Source organism: Heptranchias perlo, chromosome 11 (genome assembly GCF_035084215.1).
Source record: "Heptranchias perlo isolate sHepPer1 chromosome 11, sHepPer1.hap1, whole genome shotgun sequence".
In the NCBI taxonomy this organism is placed as follows: domain Eukaryota; kingdom Metazoa; phylum Chordata; class Chondrichthyes; order Hexanchiformes; family Hexanchidae; genus Heptranchias; species Heptranchias perlo.
The window spans coordinates 17,707,354-17,728,536 of record NC_090335.1 but is presented as its reverse complement, the minus strand read 5'-3'; the positions used below and the strand labels follow the sequence as shown (position 1 = coordinate 17,728,536).

The window sequence follows — 21,183 nt, the reverse complement described above, 5'->3', positions numbered from 1 at the left end:
TCATCACTTTAAATACTTGTCCAATTCCTTTTTAAAGGGTAGAAAATAAAAGGATACAGGGAAAGGGCTGGGATATTGGATTAGAGTAGGTAGTCCTCTAGGAACTGAGGAACTTGAGGAACTGGCACCTTGGGGCACGTACTTCTGTGCTGTAGACTCTACGTCACCATAAAGTGTTAGGTAGAGATGGCAATGAAATCAGGCAAATATCATGCCAAACAAATACTGACGCAGGCATAATACGTGTTAATGATGGCGGATCACTAGTAATTACATAATGTCTGAAAGCTGCCAAATCTCTTTTGACAGTCGCTTTTATGCGTAAAATTCACCACAACCTTTCCACATTCACTGATAAAGGTTTTTTTTATTTTAATAGTAAAAATATTGAAAGATGTTACTACTGAAATTTTTTATACAGTACACAGTTGTGGTAAAGAATACAATGTTACAATATAGTGTAAAGGCACAGAGTAATATAAAACGTTAATGTTATACGTGCGGCTTGAAACATATTAAGGTAACATTAATAATCAGCGCATAGTATTTTCACATCAGGTAACGGAAACAAAGCCAGCTCAAGATTTCATTCCAGTGCGCCCAAAATACTGCAGAACTTTATAGTCTTAAAATACACCTAAAACTGGGACTTTTCCTTCAAGGAAAATAATTTTTAAATAAGAAACCTATATTACAGTGGATATGATTAAGCTGGCCTTGTTTCCATCTTCCAGCCTTTTAAGCTCACATACATCAGAGTACACAGAAACTGAACAGATATACAACAGCTTAGTTTGATCTTTTATATAATACCGTTCCTTCAGAGATGTTAATTTCACAACAAGGATAAATCACACCTTGCTGCAATTCTAGAATTATAAAATATATATATATATATAAATATATATATATATATATATATTTATAATATATAAGTATATAAGCTTTTTTTTTTCTTTTTTCTTTTTACAAAAAGTATATAGGAATAACCCTTGCAAAAGTGTTTAATAAAATCACTTACTGGTTTTTCTAGTAACTTCACATGAATAAAATTGAGACCGATAAATACTTCATATTTAAAATATAGTAAAGTGTCATACATCGTCCGCTGGCAGAGGAGGTATGTTGATTCGCGCCCGGGTGAAAAATGCCATCTTCTCTCTGTGATAAAACAAAACACCAAGTCACTCTTCAAAGTCCGAGACTGGGTGAATTGCAGAGCTGCTCGTGATACAAGGACTGGTTCCACAATTCTGCACTCACAGGTGATACATTGTGGGAAGATGTGGGTATCGGCTGTGGTATCACTCCATGAATGCGGCTCTCCCCTAGGAGTGCAGCACCAGCCCAATACAGAGCATCACCTCAGAAAGAGAGCGTTAGGACTGGCAATCCAATCAGACAATTTGATCAAGGCTATGAGCGAAGAATAGAAGTTAGAACAGATTTCTTTTTCCTAACGAATAGCAATGCAGTTGTACAGGCTGCAGAAACATTAAAACATCACAACTATATAAAAGAGACCAGTTGGGTTGCGGGTAAAGTTAACTTTATACAAAGAAATGAAAGTGGTACTGAAATGCTTTAGGCTTTCTCCCAACATTTTTAAATGTACTCACAGCAAAAGCATTGGCCTAGAAACTCGGGCATGCCCACTTTTGGGATCAATCCCGGCGCCTGAACGGTGAGGTCCGAGGAACCCCCAATATTGGGTCCCGGTCCTCGTTTCCATCCAGCCGGCGAGCTGCGGAGAGCAACAGGCAGCTCAGACAGGTGCATACTTTTTGGCCTTTACCAATATGGCAGGCAGTGCATTTCCAGCTTGTAATGAGCAGGCACTTCCTGCCCGACATGTTGGAGGCTTAGGAGGCCATTTACCGCCTGAAAAACAGGCGTGTGCGGCCAAATTTCTACGCCATAGTTCCGATAACCAAACCTGCACCTTTATGAGTACCGTGTAGGGACAGTGTGCAAGAGACCAATACCCCTTATTTACAGCATATTCCACTGGGGTGCCTGCTATATTATATTCTCTTATCTACTCTGAAAGGTGGTAAATACCATACTCTCAGACCATTACATTCAGGCTGAAACTAACAATCAATTAATGTGCAACTAAGATAATTTCACAGGAGAAAGACACAGCAAAACCCTGATGTTACAGATACATAAAGGAAGTAAAGATTGAATCAGTTGATCAGATGTTGATGCATCCTCTTCAGTACTCATTTATTACATAGTCCCATTGTCTGCAAGGTCTGTGGGTGAAATGAGATTTTGCAGACTTTCCAATCTGATAGTTGTATATGAATGTCCAGTACATGGAGTCCAGCTCTCAACTAGACTGAGCTAAAGCTACGGTCATTTTCTTGATACTAAAAGAAGACTTTCATGTCACAAATGTTGATGTTGAAATATTTATCATCCTTCTCTCAAGCTTATCTCCCAATGGGTTAGCATTCGGATTTAATGAATTTTAGCTGCTTCGCCCTCTCCCCAATCTGCAGACTTACATGTGTTAGCACTCAAAAGAAAGATTGCCCTTCCACCAGGCAAGCTGAGTATAGGCGGTGGCACTGGAGGCAAAGATTAGTGACTGATCATTGAAACCGTGAATGTATCTGGACAGTTTATATCAATCACTTCCCCCAACACAATGGCAATGGGATTCATTTTCAGCTCCAGATAGTTAAAGACAATTTTTAATTCATATCCACTGGGGGAATCTCACAAACAAAATCAGCCAAGGGAGTGCAGAATTTCCTGAAGCCACTGACAATGTAAGGGTTAACTTTAAAATCACATCAATGAGTTAATTGGGCTTTGCTGTTTTCAACACTGTTGCACAATAGACATACAAGAAATACAAGAGACAATCTATTTAGTGACGCACGTTTAAGATAATGTCACCTTTGTGAGCTATTCTTATTCAGTTTACTAAGTGGTTCGCTCAGCTAAGTTGCTAGCACTCTCACCTCTAAGTCAGAAGGTCAGGGTTCAAACAGCACCAAATCTAGGCCAATGTTCCAGTGCAGCATTAGGAAAATGCTGTATTGTTGAAGGTACTGTCTTTGGATGAGATGTTAAACTGAGTGCCCTATTTGCCTGTACCAGTGCAATTCATTAAATATCTCATGACAGTACTTGAGGATGAGTAAGGAGTTGTTTTGGTGTTTGCCCCCCTCGTTACTGAACCTCAACCACCTCCACCAAGAACAAAATCATTGCTATTTCAGGACCTCCCTGTTTGTGGTGTCTTGGTGCAAGGAAAATAGCTGCTGCATTTGTCCACATAACAAAGTCACTACAATTCAAAGTAATTCATTTCATGAGATCTTTTGAGCGTTGTGATAACGTGTTATATAAATGCGAGTTTTTCTTTACCTGAATGACTGAACCTGCAAGGGTTCTTTTTGGCTTTGCCCTCGCAGTTGATACACTTCCTTAGCTGCTTTCTTCAACATTTTCTCAGCTGCTTGTTCTTGGCGCTGTTCTGACTTGGTTTGCTTTGCCTGTAAATTGTTTCAAAAGAGACAGAGTTTATTTCACAGTAAGTAAACACATTGTACATTACCTATTTATCAGTCTTTGTGCGGAAGTTTTATTTGACACAGAATCTGTTTTTATGCCAGCTACAATATTTGGGGTGTGAGCCTCTGGCTCAGTAGTAGCATTCCCGCCTCTGAGTCAGAAGGTGCAGGGTTTGAACCCCACTCCAGACAGTCCCAGCGAGTGGAGACCGGAGCTCCAGCTCTGAATAGGGGGTTGAGGTCCAATGGGTGCAGATGGCCTTCCCCTCCCCCACCCATCTTTAATGTAAAGGGTGGGTGGGGCTCTTTAGCCTTGGTTACAGCCCACATAGGAGAGGGTACTCCATAGATTAAAAACCATGAGGAAGGCAATGGGAAACCACCTCAGCACCTCTTCCGTAGTAAGTGGCTCAGGCTGGGGCAGAGTGTACAAAAGCAAGGAAGTTATGCTAAACCTTTATAAATCACTGGTTAGGTCTCAGCTGGAGTATTGTGTCCAATTCTAGGCACCACAATTTAGAAGGGATGTCAAGGCCATGGAGAGGGTGCAGAGGAGATTTACTAGAATGGTACCAGGGATGAAAGACTTCAGTTATGTGGGGAGACTGGCGAAACTGGAGTTGTTCTCCTTAGAGCAGAGAAGGTTAAGGGTAGATTTAATAGATGTGTTCATAATTATGAGGGGTTTTGATAGAGTAGATAGGGAGAAACTGTTTCCATTAGCAGGAAGGTCAGTAACCAGAGGACACAGATAATTGGCAAAAAGCCAGGGGGAGATGAGGAGAAATTTTTTTACACAGCGAGTTGTTATGATCTGGAATGCACTGCCTGAATGAGCGGTGGAAGCAGATTCAATAGTAATTTTCAAAATGGAATTGGATAAATACTGGAAAAGGAAAAAAGAGCAAGGGAGTGGAAATAATTGGATAGTTCTTTCACAGAGCTGGCATGGGCACGATGGGCCGAATGGCCTTTTCCTGTGCTGTATCATTCTATGAACTCAGCATCGAGGTAACAAAGAGCAATATTTGATATTCTCCCAGTTTCTGATATTCCTTTACTCCTGGCAAATTAAACAGTTTAAATTTTAAAAAAGCAACAAAAAAACCTGCAAATGGGTGGAAATCTGAAATAAAAACAGAAAATGACAGAAATACACAGGTCAGCATCTGTAAAGAGAAAAGACAAGTTATCACTCCATTACTATACAACCTCCTCAGTACTCACTTACTGCAGTCTATTACAGCCTTGAAATATCACATTAAACATGGTTCACTCCAGTGAAAAACGTTTCTCCGCACCTGTCTCTCTGCTTCCTTCAACAGACTGCGGAATCGCTCGTCTCTTAGAATCCACTGAGGCAAATCGGCCTGCCCCCGAATCCTGCTCTCTTCCAGCCGTTGTTTCAGCTCGCGTAGTGCACTCAGCTCCTCGTCCAGACGCTGCTGCCTAGTCCTAGATGCCTGGAGATCCAGCTCCAAGTCCAGGGATGTCCTTGTAGGATGTTCAACCAGTGGAGTTTTGAAGGATGGCTGCAATGTGCCATAAAAAACACATGTACAAAAACAAAAGCCTGAATTATTCCACATTGCCCAAATTTTCATGTATTTTCTTTAATGTGGAATCAAATTTTCCAGTAGAATTTTCCAAGGATTGAATTCATATTCTTAACTTGAGCATTTTTAAATCCCAGTTACAACTCTCGAAGCAGCTTCCAAGTTAAAGATAACCCCCAACCGTACAACCAAGTGATTCAAACTACTGTTATTTGACTAACGGCTAATAACTGTTTAAATGGGGATCGGGCAGGAAAGTGGAGTTGAGGTAGATCAGCCAAGATCTTATTGAATGGCGGAGCAGGCTTGAGGGGCCGTATGACCTACTCCTGCTCCTATTTCTTATGTTCTTATGATTCAGTAGCCTCAAAATTCAGATCGGGTGAGGCTGCTCATGCTGCTAAGTAACATGAGTTCCCAAAGCTAACAGGGTATTAGGTTGTATTAATACAACCAATCAGTACAAGTCAAAGGACACCATTCAGTCATTATTCTGTTCATTGGTTAGACACCATCTGGAGTACTGTGCCCAGTTGTGGTCCCATGGTCGGTGATGTAAAGTCCTTGGGAAAGGTTCAAAGGAGAACTACAAGAATGATCCCTAGCTTAAAGAACCTTAGTTACACAGATGGACTTAAAGAGCTGGGTCTATTTACTTTAGAACAGTGTAGAATTCAGAGGAGAACTGATTGAGGTATGTAAAATAATGAAAGGGCTGAATAGTGTGCCTACTGATAAATTATTTCAGTCTGACAGATTGGGCAGGACCTGGGGACATGTATTTAAACTACGCAAAAGTAGGAATAGACTGGATGAAAGGCGGGTTCTTCTTTTCCCAGAGACTAGTAAGCCTCTGGAATATGTTGCTGGCTTGTGTGGTGGATGCTGACTCTCTGCCCACCTTCAAGAGGGGGCTGGACCAGTTGTTGACTGGGGCAGAGATCGCATCATATAGAAGATAAGTGGATTCATATTTAATGTAAGCATAGTCAATGTGCTCTTCAGTGTTATAATTGGATGGTCTGGTAGTGAAGGATAGAATACTGGAGCCAGGTCTTCAGTTGCTTCCAAGCCTTTATTCCCATTACACACCCTCCGATAAATGGATACGTGAGAGTCCCCAATTGATAACCACCACCTGAATACAATTAACACTAATTGATATAAATCACATGAATACAATTAACATTCAGGACTAGTTTCGATCACCTGAGGGGGCTGGAGAGGAGTTTTCGAGATATCCCCCCCACCCCCGCCTTATTAGCCCTGGGATTTTCTCTGTCTTTTTGCCTCTCCCAGGAGATTACATGGCTGCGGAGGGGCGTAGTCATGATGATCCAGGCATCGTGAGTGTGGGGCAAGCTTGATGGACCAGCTGGTGTTTTCCTGCCCGTTATTTATGTGTGTTGGTACGTGTCTTCTCCCGGCTTTTCTTCGCGATATGTTTTAGGGGATTTGTTATTTACCAACGCCTCTCACAAAAATGGAAAGTATTGCTGACCATGTAGATAGCAGCCAACTTAGAGTGTGGATTTCTGCCTATGGAGATGGACATTTAGCCCTTCTGCATGTAGCCACTGCATGTTTAAAAAAAATGTATCTAATCCCAGAATGGATCAACTTCGATTATTCAAATAAAATCCAAAATAACTGAATTCAAACAGTTTAAAGCAGGTACCTATTGTTCAATAACATGTATAATGTCAGTGCTGTACTGAGGGAGTGCTACACTGTCGCAAGTGCCAACTTTCGGATGAGATATTGAACCGAATCCCAGCCCGCCCTCTCAGGTGGATGTAAAAGATCCTATGGCACTATTCGAAGAAGAGTAGGGGAGTTCTCATAGTGACCTGACCACTATTTATTCCTTAACCAATATCACTAAAAAGAGATTAACTGGTCATTATCACATTACTGTTTTTGGGACATAAGTGACTGCACTTCAAAAGTACTGTGAAGCACTTTGGGACATTGTGAAAAGTGTTAAATAAATACAAGTTCTTTCTTTCCTTCTTTCTTTCTATAAACAGTACTAACATACAGTCAGATAGGCCAGCAGTAAGCCTGGCTCAGTCCAAAGATTACTGCCAGGATCAGGATAATACAAAAACATCAAGGCAACCCAATGTCTGGCACACAAAATGAACAAGTGGATGTCCATGAAATTAGATTTTACAGCTACTGATTGATGAGAGGCAGAGTCTGTTATGGAAAATTCACATCCAATTATTTTTAAAACAAAATTCCACGCTCTCAGCAGGGAAGGCACACTCACAAGAATCGCAGGTTGGGTGATCTGGATCTCACTGTTGTAGTCCCATCTCCCACTTATGCTTCTTGTGAGTGTAGTTTCCCTGCTGGGAGTTCTGAATTACCCACCCCCCCACCGCAAAAATACTCAGAAAATACCCCATCTTCTGAGTATGTTTTCTTGCCGAGATATAAAAAGAACTCCTCCAGGCTTTTGGTTTCTTACAGCATATGAGAATATCTCCTGAGAGAGAAAATATTGTACACAGTTCTTTTCATTCCTTCATATTAGAACAAATAAAGGAAACATAACAGGAGGTTAAAGTAAACAAGAGAAAAAACTAACAAGGGCAGGAAATAAGGATTTAACAAAATGTAAAACTTTCTATCCGAGACTATGATACAATGTAGACTGCATCAAACTGGAACCGAATCAGCCTATTCCAGTGATTCAGGTGGATGTTAAAGATACCATGGTACTCTCTGAAGAAGAGAAAGGCATCCTGACCAACATTCATTCCTCACCCAACACCACGAAAAACAGAATAATTGTCAATCACCTCACTGCTGTTAGTGGGATTGTGCTGTGCACAAAATGGTTGCCAAGTTTGCCTACATTACAGTCGCTGCACTTCAAAGTGCATAGCACATAGAGTACCTAGAAAGCAAGCTGAGGGAATTGATAAGGTGCTCGAAAATCCAAGTCTTGATATCAATGATCGTACTGAGCCAGCTCTACTCCATCAGTCAGAAGTCAAGTACTTCCAGCTGCTTGTGGTCACTTTGCAAACTTAGGGCTGAATTCTGCTGTGATGTTGGTGTATGAAGTGAACAGGATGGTGAGGCAGAGGCCTCCAATTAAAAATCTGCTTCTAATTAGCCTTTCACAGCCAAGATCAAAATAATCTAAAGTTAGATTCAAAAATGGAGAGAGGCAGTGAGGGATTTTAAGCCAGAATCTAAAACCACGTTTTAAATCGTTTAAACAAAGAATTGGATAAACACTAGTCCCAGAATTTCCAACTGCCCAAAAATCTCTAGTTGGAAGTGTTTGGGAAACTCAATCCAGGCTTCTTCAAGCAGCGCAAACATTCCCTTTGCAGCAAGCCTTGCATTGCTACGCCAATCCAGTCGCATTTGCTTTAAATGGAATTTGGAAAATATCCCCTTAAACGTGCCTGGAGTAGAAAAATGGCCAAAGTGCAAGAAAAATGGGCGGCCAATATTTCTTGGAAAGAAAAAGAGATTACACATTTCAGAATGACGCTTTAAGCAAAGTAAACCACAAAGTGTCAGAGGTCAAACAACTCATGAACGCCACCTGGCATCCATGATCCCCAACATGGATCTGTGCAACCCACTATAGATAACAGAAGTTTAAACCCATTTCTAAATTCTAAATATACGTTTAAATAGAGAGCTCACATCAGACTTGTGAAAACTTTCTGTTCCCCACCAGTTGGGACTGGTTTGGTTTGGGGTTAAGATGGCAGGGAGGGTTTTGGGGGGAGGGGGAAACAGGGTTTGTGCCGTGTTCCCCCCGACCCCCTCCCCCCATCTTAACTTGCCTGAATTTGGGCACGGGAGGGCCATCAACCCCAAAGGCAAACTTGCGTCCTGATGACATCATCGGGACATGCATGCCATTGTAACTCCAGGTGCAACTAAAGACCGCACAGTCTCGAACCTGCCAGCAAAATCAGATGGCAGGCCGCTGCTCCTCCTGGCTCTACAACAATACCTTGAGCCTCCCCTGTCCCGGGCTTCCCCCACCCTGATGGCGAACCTTACCTGCCCTCTCCTTACTTATTTTGCCGGGGACTGTTTCCATGGGACTCCGGCAGTGGCCTGACCGCCCCCCCCCCCCCCCCCCCACCCCCTGGAAAATTTCAACTCTCACCTGCTGGCACGGACCACATCCCCCCCCTCTCCCTGCCCCGGCTTCGAGGGGGAGTCAAGTGTCAAATGAGACCCGAGAGTTGAAATCCCCCGGGCATTGCGCTCCGAGCGAGGGGTGGGAGTGGGGGGAGGGCAGGCAGATTGCCTCCTGTTTCGGGCTCCCTCAATCCTGATTCCCATCCCAGATAAAAACCGGGCGTAAACTGTACCTACATAAGAATAATCCAAACATATATGAACTGAAATAAGTGCTATAATCCCCCCCACCCCCCTTGAAGGGTCATTTGCCATTGAATTACCTGTTTGTAACGCAAAGTGCGTCTCTCCAACGCATTTCGGATAAACGGGGATCTTTTTGGAAGTGTTGAACTGTCACTATCACTTCTGTACAGCTGCAATAAGGAACATGAAGAGGCAAAGTTATTCATATCTGCACAATTTCACTTCACGGTCACTCAGCAGAGGTTTATGTTTAGATCGTATTTTCCAGAACCTATCTGCAGTCTTCACACAAGATGCATTCCGATTTTTGTTGAGAATCTTACACTGGCATTCAGATCAGGATGCTCACTGGTCCATGCTACAATACAATTGTTGCAGCAGAACATCAAATTACATCGGAATCAGTAGTGTGAGCGTGAAGTTGTACATCTATTTTTCTTGAAGGACTCGGATTTTAATAGGTTATGAGATTATTTATTTAAATGTTCCCTAACAGTGAATGCCCAGATTCTACATAATTAAAATTTGAGTGTTCAAATCCCTCCATGGCCTCGCCCCTCCCTATCTCTGTAACATTCTCCAGCCCTACAACCCTCTGAGATCTCTGCATTCCTCCAACTCTGGCCTCTTGTGAATCTCTCACTTCCTTCGCTGTGTCTTCAGCCATCTTGGCCCTAAACTCTGGAATTCCCTCCCTAAACCTCTTTGCCTCTCTCTCCTCTTTTAAAACGTTCCTTAAAACCTACCTCACCTGTCCTAATTTCTCCTTTGGGACTTTTTGTCTGATAACGGTCCTGTGCAGCGCATTGGGACGTTTTACTACGTTAAAGGTGCTATATAAAAGGTCACGTTGTTGGGACTCTCGGGCATGGTTAACCAGTTAGATATGTGGCTTCCTACTAGGCAGTATATGGCATATAATGTGCCATTTTCATAGTGTTTTTTTAATTCAGAGCTTATTTAGAACTAAAATAGGTTCCACCTCTTTGTGAAAAAGTGTAATCTGGACACCCTAGTTACTTGAACAGCAAACCATCTTTGGAAGCTCATATTACCACGTCCTAAATATGTCAGGTTCCACGTGTATGCTGAGGACACCCAGCTCTACTTCACCACCAACTCTCTCGACCCCTCCACTGCCTCTGATTTGTCACACTGCTTGTCAGACATCCAGTATTGGATGAGCAGAAATTTCCTCCAACTAAATATTGGGAAAACCGAAGCCATTGTCTTTGGTCCCCGCCACAAACTCCATTCCCTAGCCACCGACTCCATCCCTCTCCCTGGCCACTGTCTGAGGGTGAACCAGACCGTTCGCAACCTTGGAGTCCTACTTAACTCTGACTTGAGCTTCCGATCCCATATCCGCTCCATCACCAAGACCGCCTACTTCCACCTCTGTACCATTGCCCGTCTCCGCCCCGCCTCAGCTCATTTACTGCTGAAATCCTCATCCATGCCTTTATTACCTATAGCTTGGACTATTCTAATGCTCTCCTGGCCGGCCTCCCATCTTCCACTCTCCATAAACTTGAGCTCATCCAAAACTCTGCTGCCCGTATACCAACTCGCAACAAGTCCTGTTCACCCATCACCCCTGTGCTCACTGACCTACATTGGCTCCCGTTCTGGCAACGCCTCGATTTTAAAATTCTCATCCTTGTTTTCAAATCCCTCCATGGACTCGCCCCTCCCTACCTCTGCAACCTTACAAAATTAACCCATTCCTAATCTGGTTAACTCATCGGGTTGATTTAGATTAAGGAGTGAGAACTGAAAGAGCAGGGTGGCACTGTGGGTATTCATGCTGCCCCTTTGTAACTGGAGCTTAGGTTCAAATCCACGCAGACCGTTGAGATGGAAAGTCAACTCTCTTGGCTGGCTATACACGGATAGTGCTGGCAGTACTGGAAAAAGTCTTCCAATCCACCAGCACTAACATCCTTTGCCTTAGTGAGCACAAAATTCTCTAAAACAGGGAAAATAAATAACCAGAAATAAAAACACAGTTGTGTTCAGTATCTGTGATCTAAAGGGAGAGAGGCTAACATGCTGTCGGGTTGAAGGGATTGCGGGAGCAATTTTAACCTAACCCGCCCGGCAGGAAACTGACAGGATCGGATCAGGCACCCCTTTTACGCCAGGCCCAAATTTACTTTGTGTAAAACAGGTGCTGGGCGGGTTAGGTTAAAATTACCCCCATGCGTTATTGTTAATGAGCAGTTTGCAGTCAGGATCAATTTCTGGAGCAACCATCTCTGGAGATTCTGCTAGCCCAGCACCATAGTAGTCAAAAGCCCAACCATCAAATGACAACTTTTCCCATGTGGTTTCCATATTTTATCTTTTATAGAAAGAGATTTAACAAATTTCTAGCACCAGACGAGACAATACCACTGATTGCGTTGATGTACTTTCCTCTGCGTGCAACCCATTGTGGTTAGGGTTGCCAACTCTGGTTGGACATATTCCTGGAGGCTTCTCACGAGACCTCTGTCTCGAATTGCCCTGCCCCCGCGCTCCCGCCATTGGTCGCCCCACACATCCATCCTCACAGGGCACCACTTTCCCACACCAATTGGAAAGCGAACAGACTCAATTGGATGATTACTGAGAGTCAGTCAAAGAGCACTTTTTAAAAAAAAACATCTCCAATATTTTTATAACTAATAAACAAAATGTTCAAAGATCTTGGGAAAAACACAATCTTTTTAAAGCCCCTATGGGACTTCTCCCGGGGTTGCTTGCAGCAGTGTCCTGGAGATTAAACTTTAATTCCTGGAGACTCCAGGGCAATCCTGGAGAATTGGTATCCCTAATTGTAACAACCCCCTTTTTTCTCCCACAATAACTAAAATGGAAGGATATCAGTTCACGGTGCAGGCGATGGATCACGTTTTTTTGTATTACAGCAGGTGCTGCACTCCTACTAACCCTACAGACATACTGACTCCGTGCTCCCGGGGAAAACGTCTGTGAGCGAACAATGGTACTACTACGAACAAAAGGAGAACCACGAGATCGACGACTGCTCCTTTCTTTCGGTCGAATCATAACCTCTTCAGGAAAAGGTTCTTCAGTGTTGGTCTCTTTGTCAACCTGTAACAAATAACAATCCAGTCAACTCTATGCACTTTTACCCTAATCAACGTCAACAGCGGCAAAGAGCAGAAACTCTTCTCAATTTCACTTTGCTACTCATGATTGTAACCATGCCCCTTCCCCTTCCCTCCCTCCTCCCTCTCTCCCCCCTCCCTCACTCTCCCCCTCTCCGATGCAGCTCCAATTCCAATATTGTGCACTTCAGCATCATTCAACTTAGAACCAGTGCAATGCAAATAGAAGGAATTAAATTGGCCTCTTTCCACAAAGGCCTAAACATATTTGAAGCCTCTGTCCTCATAAAACTATGACCATGAAAAGTAGAGCCAAAAAGCTTTGTTTACAGTAATTTCCTGCATGTATCTCCTCAAATATTCCTCCAGTTAACTAGAAGAACGACAAAACAAACCACGTGGATTAGAGCTGTGGTACATTCAGATGCACTTATGCATTTTGTTGTGAATAGAGACTTAACAACTCCTCCCATTCCTGATGACGAACACCAGTGTATGGACTCTAGCTGATCCATAGAAAAATGATTGCTCTCAAAAAAGTATAAGGAGTCCCCGGTGATTTCGAAGACATGGGTAAATGTAACCTTGATATAAACATTTTTAAATACCAAAACATTTTGCTAGCAAAATTTCATAGTGGACAATTCATTCTACTTTCCTCTCAAATCTCTCAGACCAGAGAATTAGGAATTCAAGTACGACTCCTGGACTTGGAGTACTGAATCTAAGCTGACACTCTAGTGCAGTGCTGGAGGGAATGCTGCACAGCTGGAGATGCTGTCTTCCAGGTGAGGGTCAAGCCAAGTCTCTAATTGCCTGATGTGACTGACTTGGGAGGGGAATTTGGAACTGATGGTGTTCCCACAACAATGCTGCTGTTGTTCTTCTTAGTGGTAGAGATCACAGGGGAGAGAGAGGCTGTCCAAATAAACTTCCCGAGTTGTTGCAGTGTATCTTGTAGATCGTACATACTTCAGCCACAGTGCGTCAGTGGTGGAAGGATGGATTATTGAGTTCACTGGCAGGGACGCCAATCAAGTGAACTGCTCTGCTCTGCTCTGGTGTCGAGCTTCTTAGCTGTTGTTATAGCTGCACCCATCCGGGTGAGTGTGAATATTCTATCACACTCCTGACCTGAGCCTTGTAGTTGGTGAAGAGGCTGTGAGGGTTAAGGAGGGGAGCCAGTCTTCACAGTGATCCAGCGTTTGTCCTGCTCTTATAGCCACAGTGTTGATTTGGCTGGTCCAGTTCAGCTTATGGCCAATGGTGACCCCCCCAGGATGTTGATGGTGGCGGGAGAGGGGGGGCGGCGGGGTCTCGGCAATAGTGGTGCTACTGTTGTGAAGGGGCTTGATCGGGTGGATGCGGTAAGGATGTTCCCAAGGATGGGTGAAACTAGAACTAGGGGGCATAATCTTAGAATAAGGGGCTGCTCTTTCAAAACTGAGATGAGGAGAAACTTCTTCACTCAGAGGGTGGTGGGTCTGTGGAATTTGCTGCCCCAGGAAGCTGTGGAAGCGACATCGTTAAATAAATTTAAAACAGAAATCGACAGTTTTCTAGAAGTAAAGGGAATTAGGGGTTACGGGGAGCAGGCAGGAAATTGGACATGAATTTAGATTTGAGGTTAGGATCAGATCAGCCATGATCTTATTGAATGGTGGAGCAGGCTCGAGGGGCCAATTGGCCTACTCCTGCTCCTATTTCTTATGTTCTTATGTTCTTATGTACTAAAGGTCATGGGGAAGTGGCTGGGATTTCTCTTGTTTGAGATGGTCATCACCTAGCACTTACAAGGTGTGAATTTACCTGCCACTTGTCAGCCCAAGCCTGGATGTTATCTAGGTTCCTGTTGTAGATTTGCATGAGCAGCTTCGCAACCAAAGGAGTCGTGAATGGAGTTGAACTGTCAACAAACAACCCCACTGCTGACCTTATGACGGAGGGAAGGTCATTAATGAAGCACTTAGAGATGGTTGGGCAGCGGATGCTTCCCTAAGAAATTCTGTGATGTCCTGGGGCTGTAATGACTGGCTTCCAACAACCACAACCATCTTCCTTTGCATCATGTATGACTTCAGCCACTGGAGGGTTTCCCTTTGACCACAGTATTTCCGGAACTCCTTGGTGCCATACTTGGTCAAATGCTGCCTTGATGTCGAGGGCAGAAACTCTCACTTCTCCTCTGGCAATCAGCTCTTGTCTCTGTTCTGGATCAAGGCTGAAATGAGATCTGAAGCTGAGCGGTTCTGGCAGAACCCGAACTAAGCATCTGTGAGCAGGTGTTGCTTGAAGACATTAAAGAAGACAGGAAGGAAGCTGATAGGGCAGTAATTGGTCAGATTAGATTTATCCTGGTTTTTTTTTTTGAGGATAGGACACACCTGGGCAATTTTCTATATGGTCAGGTAGATGCCAGTGTCATAGCTATACTGAAACAGCTTGGCTAGGGTGGGAGCAGCTAGCTCTGGTATACTACCACTAGGATGTTCTCAGAGCCCATAGCCTTTGGTGTGTCCAGTGCACTCAGCCACTTCTTAATGTCACGCGGTTTGACCCAAATTGGCTCGACACTGGGATCAATGATGGTGGAAACCAAGTAGGATCATCCACTCGGCACTTTTAGCGGAAGTCACTTGTCAACACTTCAGACATGTCTCTTGCACTCGCGTGCTGGGCTCCGACATGGTTGAAGACAGGGATGTTCATGGAGCCTCCTCCTGCTGTTGGTTGTCCACCACCATTCTCGACTGGATGGGGTAGGGCTACAGAGCTTTATCTCAAACAAAAACACCTAAAAAGATTAACTGGCTATTTGCCGCACTTCCAAATCATTGTATGTGTGGCATGCTGGAACATTTCTGAGAGACGTGACAAGGTAGTACCTAAATGCAAGCCCTTCTTTAGCTCCATTCTGAGTGCACCAGAAATACTATGGAAGTCATATACTCTATGCCATCCATTCCTCTATTGTACTTGGCTGATAATGGCAGAAAAGTGGTCTGCACTACACTGCTGTGTTGCCATGAATGATGTGTAGATTCTAAGTGGACACAATCGGACCATCTCAAAAGCAGAATAGCATATTTGGGCCATAATCACAAAGCCGTTTCATGGTCTAAGCAGAATGCCTACCTTCATTCGTGGGACTCTCATTTTGATAGCAGCAAACTGGCTCACTTGCTCTGCAAACTCATGCAGCTGGCCCCCATTTCCATCCACACCACTCAACTGCTCCACCGCAGGATACTGTGGGCTGAGCTGGGCACTATTGCTGCAGCCACTGTCCACCGACTCTGCCTGCCAGCTCCTAGGAAAAGGCAAATCGACACAGCCATCAATTACTATCCATTTGTAGAGATTATCACACTTGGATCAATGCAAAAATCTTAACATTCCCATTGTGTCAATAAACCAACGTCACACTGAAAAAAAGTCTCAAAAAGATTGATGCAGTGTCAACCATTGCTCCGTGGTGATTAACTACAACTGGTTTGTTACTGGTACACACTATTAGGAATTACTAGCTGAAAAATGACCAAGGTCCATCTAGTTCGCCTTCTACTATCCTGGTAGTCACACGATACAATGATAATGGAATTCTTGACTAATCAGAGTGATCAATCTCTATCAATTAGTCTACAACAGATGCAGACATGAGGTGAGGAAAACCCCAGTGGTGGAGAGCTTTAGGAACCATATATACAAAGTCACCTGTTCCTCCCCAGCATGCTATATTTACCACGCCATGTTTCAATTTACTCATACACCATATCCCAAAATGTTATTTTCTGAAAGATATTATCTGATTTGCATTTGAATGAATCAACACTTACTGTTTCCACCGTCTCCCTAGGGAGCCTGTTCCATAGATTGATCACTCGTTCACTGAAATATTGTCTCCGCAGATTAATTTTGAATTTACCTCCCTTCAAGTGCAGGCTGTGTCCTCTGGTTCTACTATTCTGAAGAAGGTGAAAGAGCTTGTCGTGGTCTACATTAACTGGTCCCTTTAGAATCCTAAGAACAGCGATCATATCACCTCTCAACCTTCTCTTTTCCAGTGAGAACTTGACCAATTTACGTTATAGCTCCTCATAATCCAATCACTCCATCTCCTCAATCAATCTCTATTAAATTCAACAGCCTCTTCCAGGTTGACATGCATTCCCCTCTCCTCCAGCATTTTAATAAAAATCATTTTCAAAAATGTAGAAGGAACATTAAAGAAACAGTGCCCCATTAAGGCAACAGATGGCACTTTTGGCCAGGGGCTTATCTTGATAAGCCGTTCTTTCTTAATTTGATGTTAATAATCTTAAATATTTTTGTGTTATTACTAACAGGGGAAGCCCCAAACAGGATGAATCTGGGGTGTAACGCAAGTGGCACTGATTTATTAGTTCAGGCCATCTCCACTTTAATCTGGCAGCAGAAAGCCCATCAGTGCCCTGTATAAACTATGCTTCCATTTAAACTTTCCCACAGTGTGGAACCATAACAGGTCAGTGTTGACCAAGACACTAATATGTGGTTGCCAGAACTGGTAAAATTCTGAAATCTTTAAAGAATACATTAATGTGATGTTGAGCAGCTCTGTGTCAAGTTGCGGAACCAGGTAAATAATTAAGATTGAACGCTGGCGATTATTGGGTCTTTCAGTTTTGGATCAGTCCACTTTGTGGATCTATAGAAAAATACCTCAAAACTGAGTAAGCTTGGGGTGGGGATCCCCTATTGGTACACGGCCCGCAGAGTGGTCCCCTGGGCTCTACCTGACTTTCCTCCCCCATATTCCCAGGCCAAGGGAGCCTTCTCCTCTTTGCCAGATTGTTCATGCTTCTCCCCTCTGGACCTATCTTTTGTTTCTATAGTTGTCTCATTATCACCCCCATTTGCCTTGCTCCAGCGTCCCTTCTGTCATTTAATCACTCCTGCCCTCCACCCTATCACAGACCTTTCCCTTTTGTTATTTCCCCGTCCCCTTTCCCTGGCTCTGTATTTGTTTAGAAACTGTTCATCTCTTAACATTTTACAGTTCTGATGAAAGATTATCGACCTGAAACGTTGACTTTGTTTCTTTCTCCACAGATGCTGCCTGACCTGCTCAGTGTTTCTGGCAATTCCTGTTTTTATTTCGAAGTACCTTTCTGACACTGCTTCGGTTTTCTCTTCCTTCATTTCCTCCTGGATTTCTTCCTCTGTACATTCCAATTTCACTCTCTCCTCTGCTAACTGTTTCTCCACTGCCTCCAATTGAGCTGTAGTCCTTGCTAAAAGCATTGACACTGCATCCTTTAGTAGGTAGAAACAAATGTTAACTTACACCAGTGGCATCAAACAAAGACTTTACAGCACAGAACAAAATTGAGATAAAGAACGAGCCAGTATTTACATCGCGCTTTTCACATTCTCAGGATGTCCCAGTTCACTTCACAGCCAATTAATTACTGTTGCGTTGTAGACAAAACGCAGCAGCCAATATTCACACAGTATGGTGCCACAAAGAACAAATTAGATAAATGCCCATTTAATATGTTTTGGCGGTGTTGTTTAAGGGATGAATGTCGGCCAGGACACTGGGAGAACTCTCTGTTGAACAAGAATGTTAAATGCACGGGGAATTATATAGAATTTACAGCCATTCTGCCCGACTGGTCTTCGTCAGCGTTTATGCTCCACACGAGTCTCCTCCCACCCCTTTTCATCTAACCCTATCAACATATCCTTCTATTCCTTTCTTCCTCATGTTTATCTAGCTTCCCCATAAATGCATCAATGCTATTCGGCTCAACTACTCCATGTGGGTATGTAGTGGGTTAGAAACTAGCCTTTCACTTCTGGCGCCTGGGTTGAAATTCAACTCAGAGTGTCTGAAAAGGATAAAAGACTTTACATGTTATCTGTAAGGATCCTATGTGAAGTAACTTTGTTCAGATTTAATCCAGTTAGTTGGCATGAAGCCATAAAACTGTCCTTTATCTGGCATAAAATTGGCAATCTCATTTAGAGAGGTAGGTTTGGGAAATGATAAAATATCACTAGTGCAGTAAATATATCTGAGGTCCGGTCTAAGGTGGACTGTTGGGGCAGAGCAGAAGAACCTATACTCCATGTCTAACTATGTTATACCTGCCTTGGGGGTGCTTACAAGTTCCTGAATTGGAAATTGTTCTATTCTCCAGCACTCAGTCCCTGTCTCTGATGAGCACAAAAAATTTAAATATATAAAAAAAACAACACTCATCCAGAATTATTTGCAACAAAAAGAGATAAAAATGGAGCTTGTACATGCCCTTAGCACAGCCTCACTCTTGGAACATTGGGCAAGTAAAGTCTGGGGCCCAATTTTCCGACCCATGCCAGTTACCAGCAGAGATTGGTGCGGCTGACACATGCTTGTAAAATCACCCTCACTATCTCTATTACAAACTTGGATACTACTTTTGGTACAAATAGGATCCACTGTCATCCAGTAGCGCCAATCGAATGGAAAGCAGGGCAATACTTCTAGATGTAGATCACTTCCCAGGTCATTTACTTACACAAAGAATTCAAATGTTTGTGGACAATGATTCTCAAGGCTGGCACAACCCCTCAGTCATGGTCATGGTAATTAAACAAGCTGTGGCCAATTGAAAATTGCACATTACGTGAGGTTACTGTAGTGTAGTGGTTGTGTTACTAGACTAGTAATCAAAAAGGTCTCGACTAATAATCCTAGAGGAACATGAGTTCAAATCCCACCATGGCAGTTTGGTGAATTTGAATTCAGTTTAAAGGGAAGCTAGATAAATGCATGAGGGAGAAAGGAATAGAAGGATAGGGAGGATAAGGTGGGAGGAGGCTTGTGTGGAGCATAAATAATGGCTTGGACCAAATTGTCTGTTTCTGTGCTGTGAATTCTATGTTAAAAAAAAAATCTGGTATTGGTAAGAGTGAACTAGTCGCTAATGCCCTACAGGGAAGGAAACCTGCTGTCCTTACCCAGTTTGGCTTATATATGACTCCAGTCCCATACCAATGTGATTGACTCTTAACTGCCCTCTTAAGTTGCCTAGCAAGCAATGGTGGGATTGTGAACTCATGTTCTCCCTGTGATTATTAGTCCAGGTTACTTGAATACTAGTCCAGTAACATAACCACTATACTAGAATACCTCTAGAAAGCTGTCGACCACTACCTTCCCAAGGCAACTAGGGATGGGCAATAAATGTCAGCCTTGCCAGCGACACCCACATCTGAGGAACAAGTGATTTTTTTTTAAGAAACTGCCCCAATAATGTAGAGAGAACATTGCTGGATTCACAGGTTTTGATAGCAGATGCGTATCAGTTGGAATCCTTAGCCTTATATTGATAAAGCTGATATTTGACTTCTGACCTTTAAGCACTGCGGGCTATCAGCATTTTATAGGTAGCTGCCCCCTACAGCAGCTACTGTACTTCTTTGTAAGTTAGCACATGAATCTTCAAGACAAATGAGGACATGTTCAGCCATACCTTCATTTCACTGTCCGTTAGCTTTCCAACAGCTACAGAGCTGCTGAATTGGCTGCTATTTCGCTCAGGTTTTGCTCCCATGCTACTGAAGGTTAGGAGTTGATACCACTGAAGCAACATTTCAATTGGTCGTTCAAAGTCAGCCAGACTTATCTGGACGACTCCCTAGTCAAAAGAAAGATATCAAAAGATAAGAAAAGAAATACAAATTTATCGAACGATTTGTGCCTCATTCATATAACGTTATTGAGTTATTCTAGTTCAAGAAGCTCAACAGCATCCAAGATAAAACAGTCTGCTTGATCGACACTTCATCCACCGGCTTAAACATCCATTCTCTCCACCACTGGCATACCGTGGCTGCAGTGTGTACTATCTACAGGAAGCATATAATAAATTGGATAGCCAGGTGGTGAACTATAGAATACTAGCACCTGGTCTTCAGTTGCTTCCAAGCCTTTATTCATATACATCCACATGACCCATTCCACACCCCAGATAAGCTCTCATATAAATGGATACGAGAGAGTCCCCAATTGATACGCACCACCTGAATACAATTAACACTAATTGAGCTTCTACAAGTACATAAAGGGCAAAAGAGTAACTAGGGAGAGAGTAGGGCCTCTTAAGGATCAACAAGGTCATCTATGTGCGGAACCACAAGAGATGGGTGAGATCCTGAATGAATATTTCACATCGGTATTTACAGTTGAGAAAGGCATGGATGTTAGGGAACTTGGGGAAATAAATAGTGATGTCTTGAGGAGTGTACATATTATAGAGAGGGAGGTGCTGGAAGTCTTAACGCGCATCAAGGTAGATAAATCTCCGGGACCTGATGAAATGTATCCCAGGACGTTATGGGAGGTTAGGGAGGAAATTGCGGGTGCCCTAGCAGAGATATTTGAATCATCGACAGCTACAGGTGAGGTGCCTGAAGATTGGAGGGTAGCAAATGTTGTGCCTTTGTTTAAGAACGGCGGCAGGGAAAAGCCTGGGAACTACAGACCGGTGAGCCTGACATCTGTAGTGGGTAAGTTGTTAGAGGGTATTCTGAGAGACAGGATTTACAGGCATTTGGAGAGGCAGGGACTGATTAGGAACA

The 21,183-nt window shown here is 43.2% G+C and overlaps 1 protein-coding gene across 1 annotated transcript in view; it reads right to left on the bottom strand.

The window, feature by feature from the left end:
* Window positions 1–347: 347 nt before the first annotated feature.
* wwc3 (WWC family member 3) overlaps window positions 348–21,183 on the bottom strand; it is a 227,917-nt gene continuing 207,081 nt past the window's right edge. Inside the window, exons 16-23 of the mRNA XM_067992638.1 lie at window positions 20,076–20,240; window positions 17,720–17,868; window positions 15,709–15,883; window positions 12,392–12,556; window positions 9,535–9,627; window positions 4,832–5,062; window positions 3,385–3,512; window positions 348–1,161 (exon numbers count right to left, since the gene is read on the bottom strand). Of these exons, the coding sequence (XP_067848739.1) occupies window positions 1,095–1,161; window positions 3,385–3,512; window positions 4,832–5,062; window positions 9,535–9,627; window positions 12,392–12,556; window positions 15,709–15,883; window positions 17,720–17,868; window positions 20,076–20,240 (1,173 nt within the window). The 3' untranslated portion in view covers window positions 348–1,094. The remainder of the gene's footprint in view (window positions 1,162–3,384; window positions 3,513–4,831; window positions 5,063–9,534; window positions 9,628–12,391; window positions 12,557–15,708; window positions 15,884–17,719; window positions 17,869–20,075; window positions 20,241–21,183) is intronic.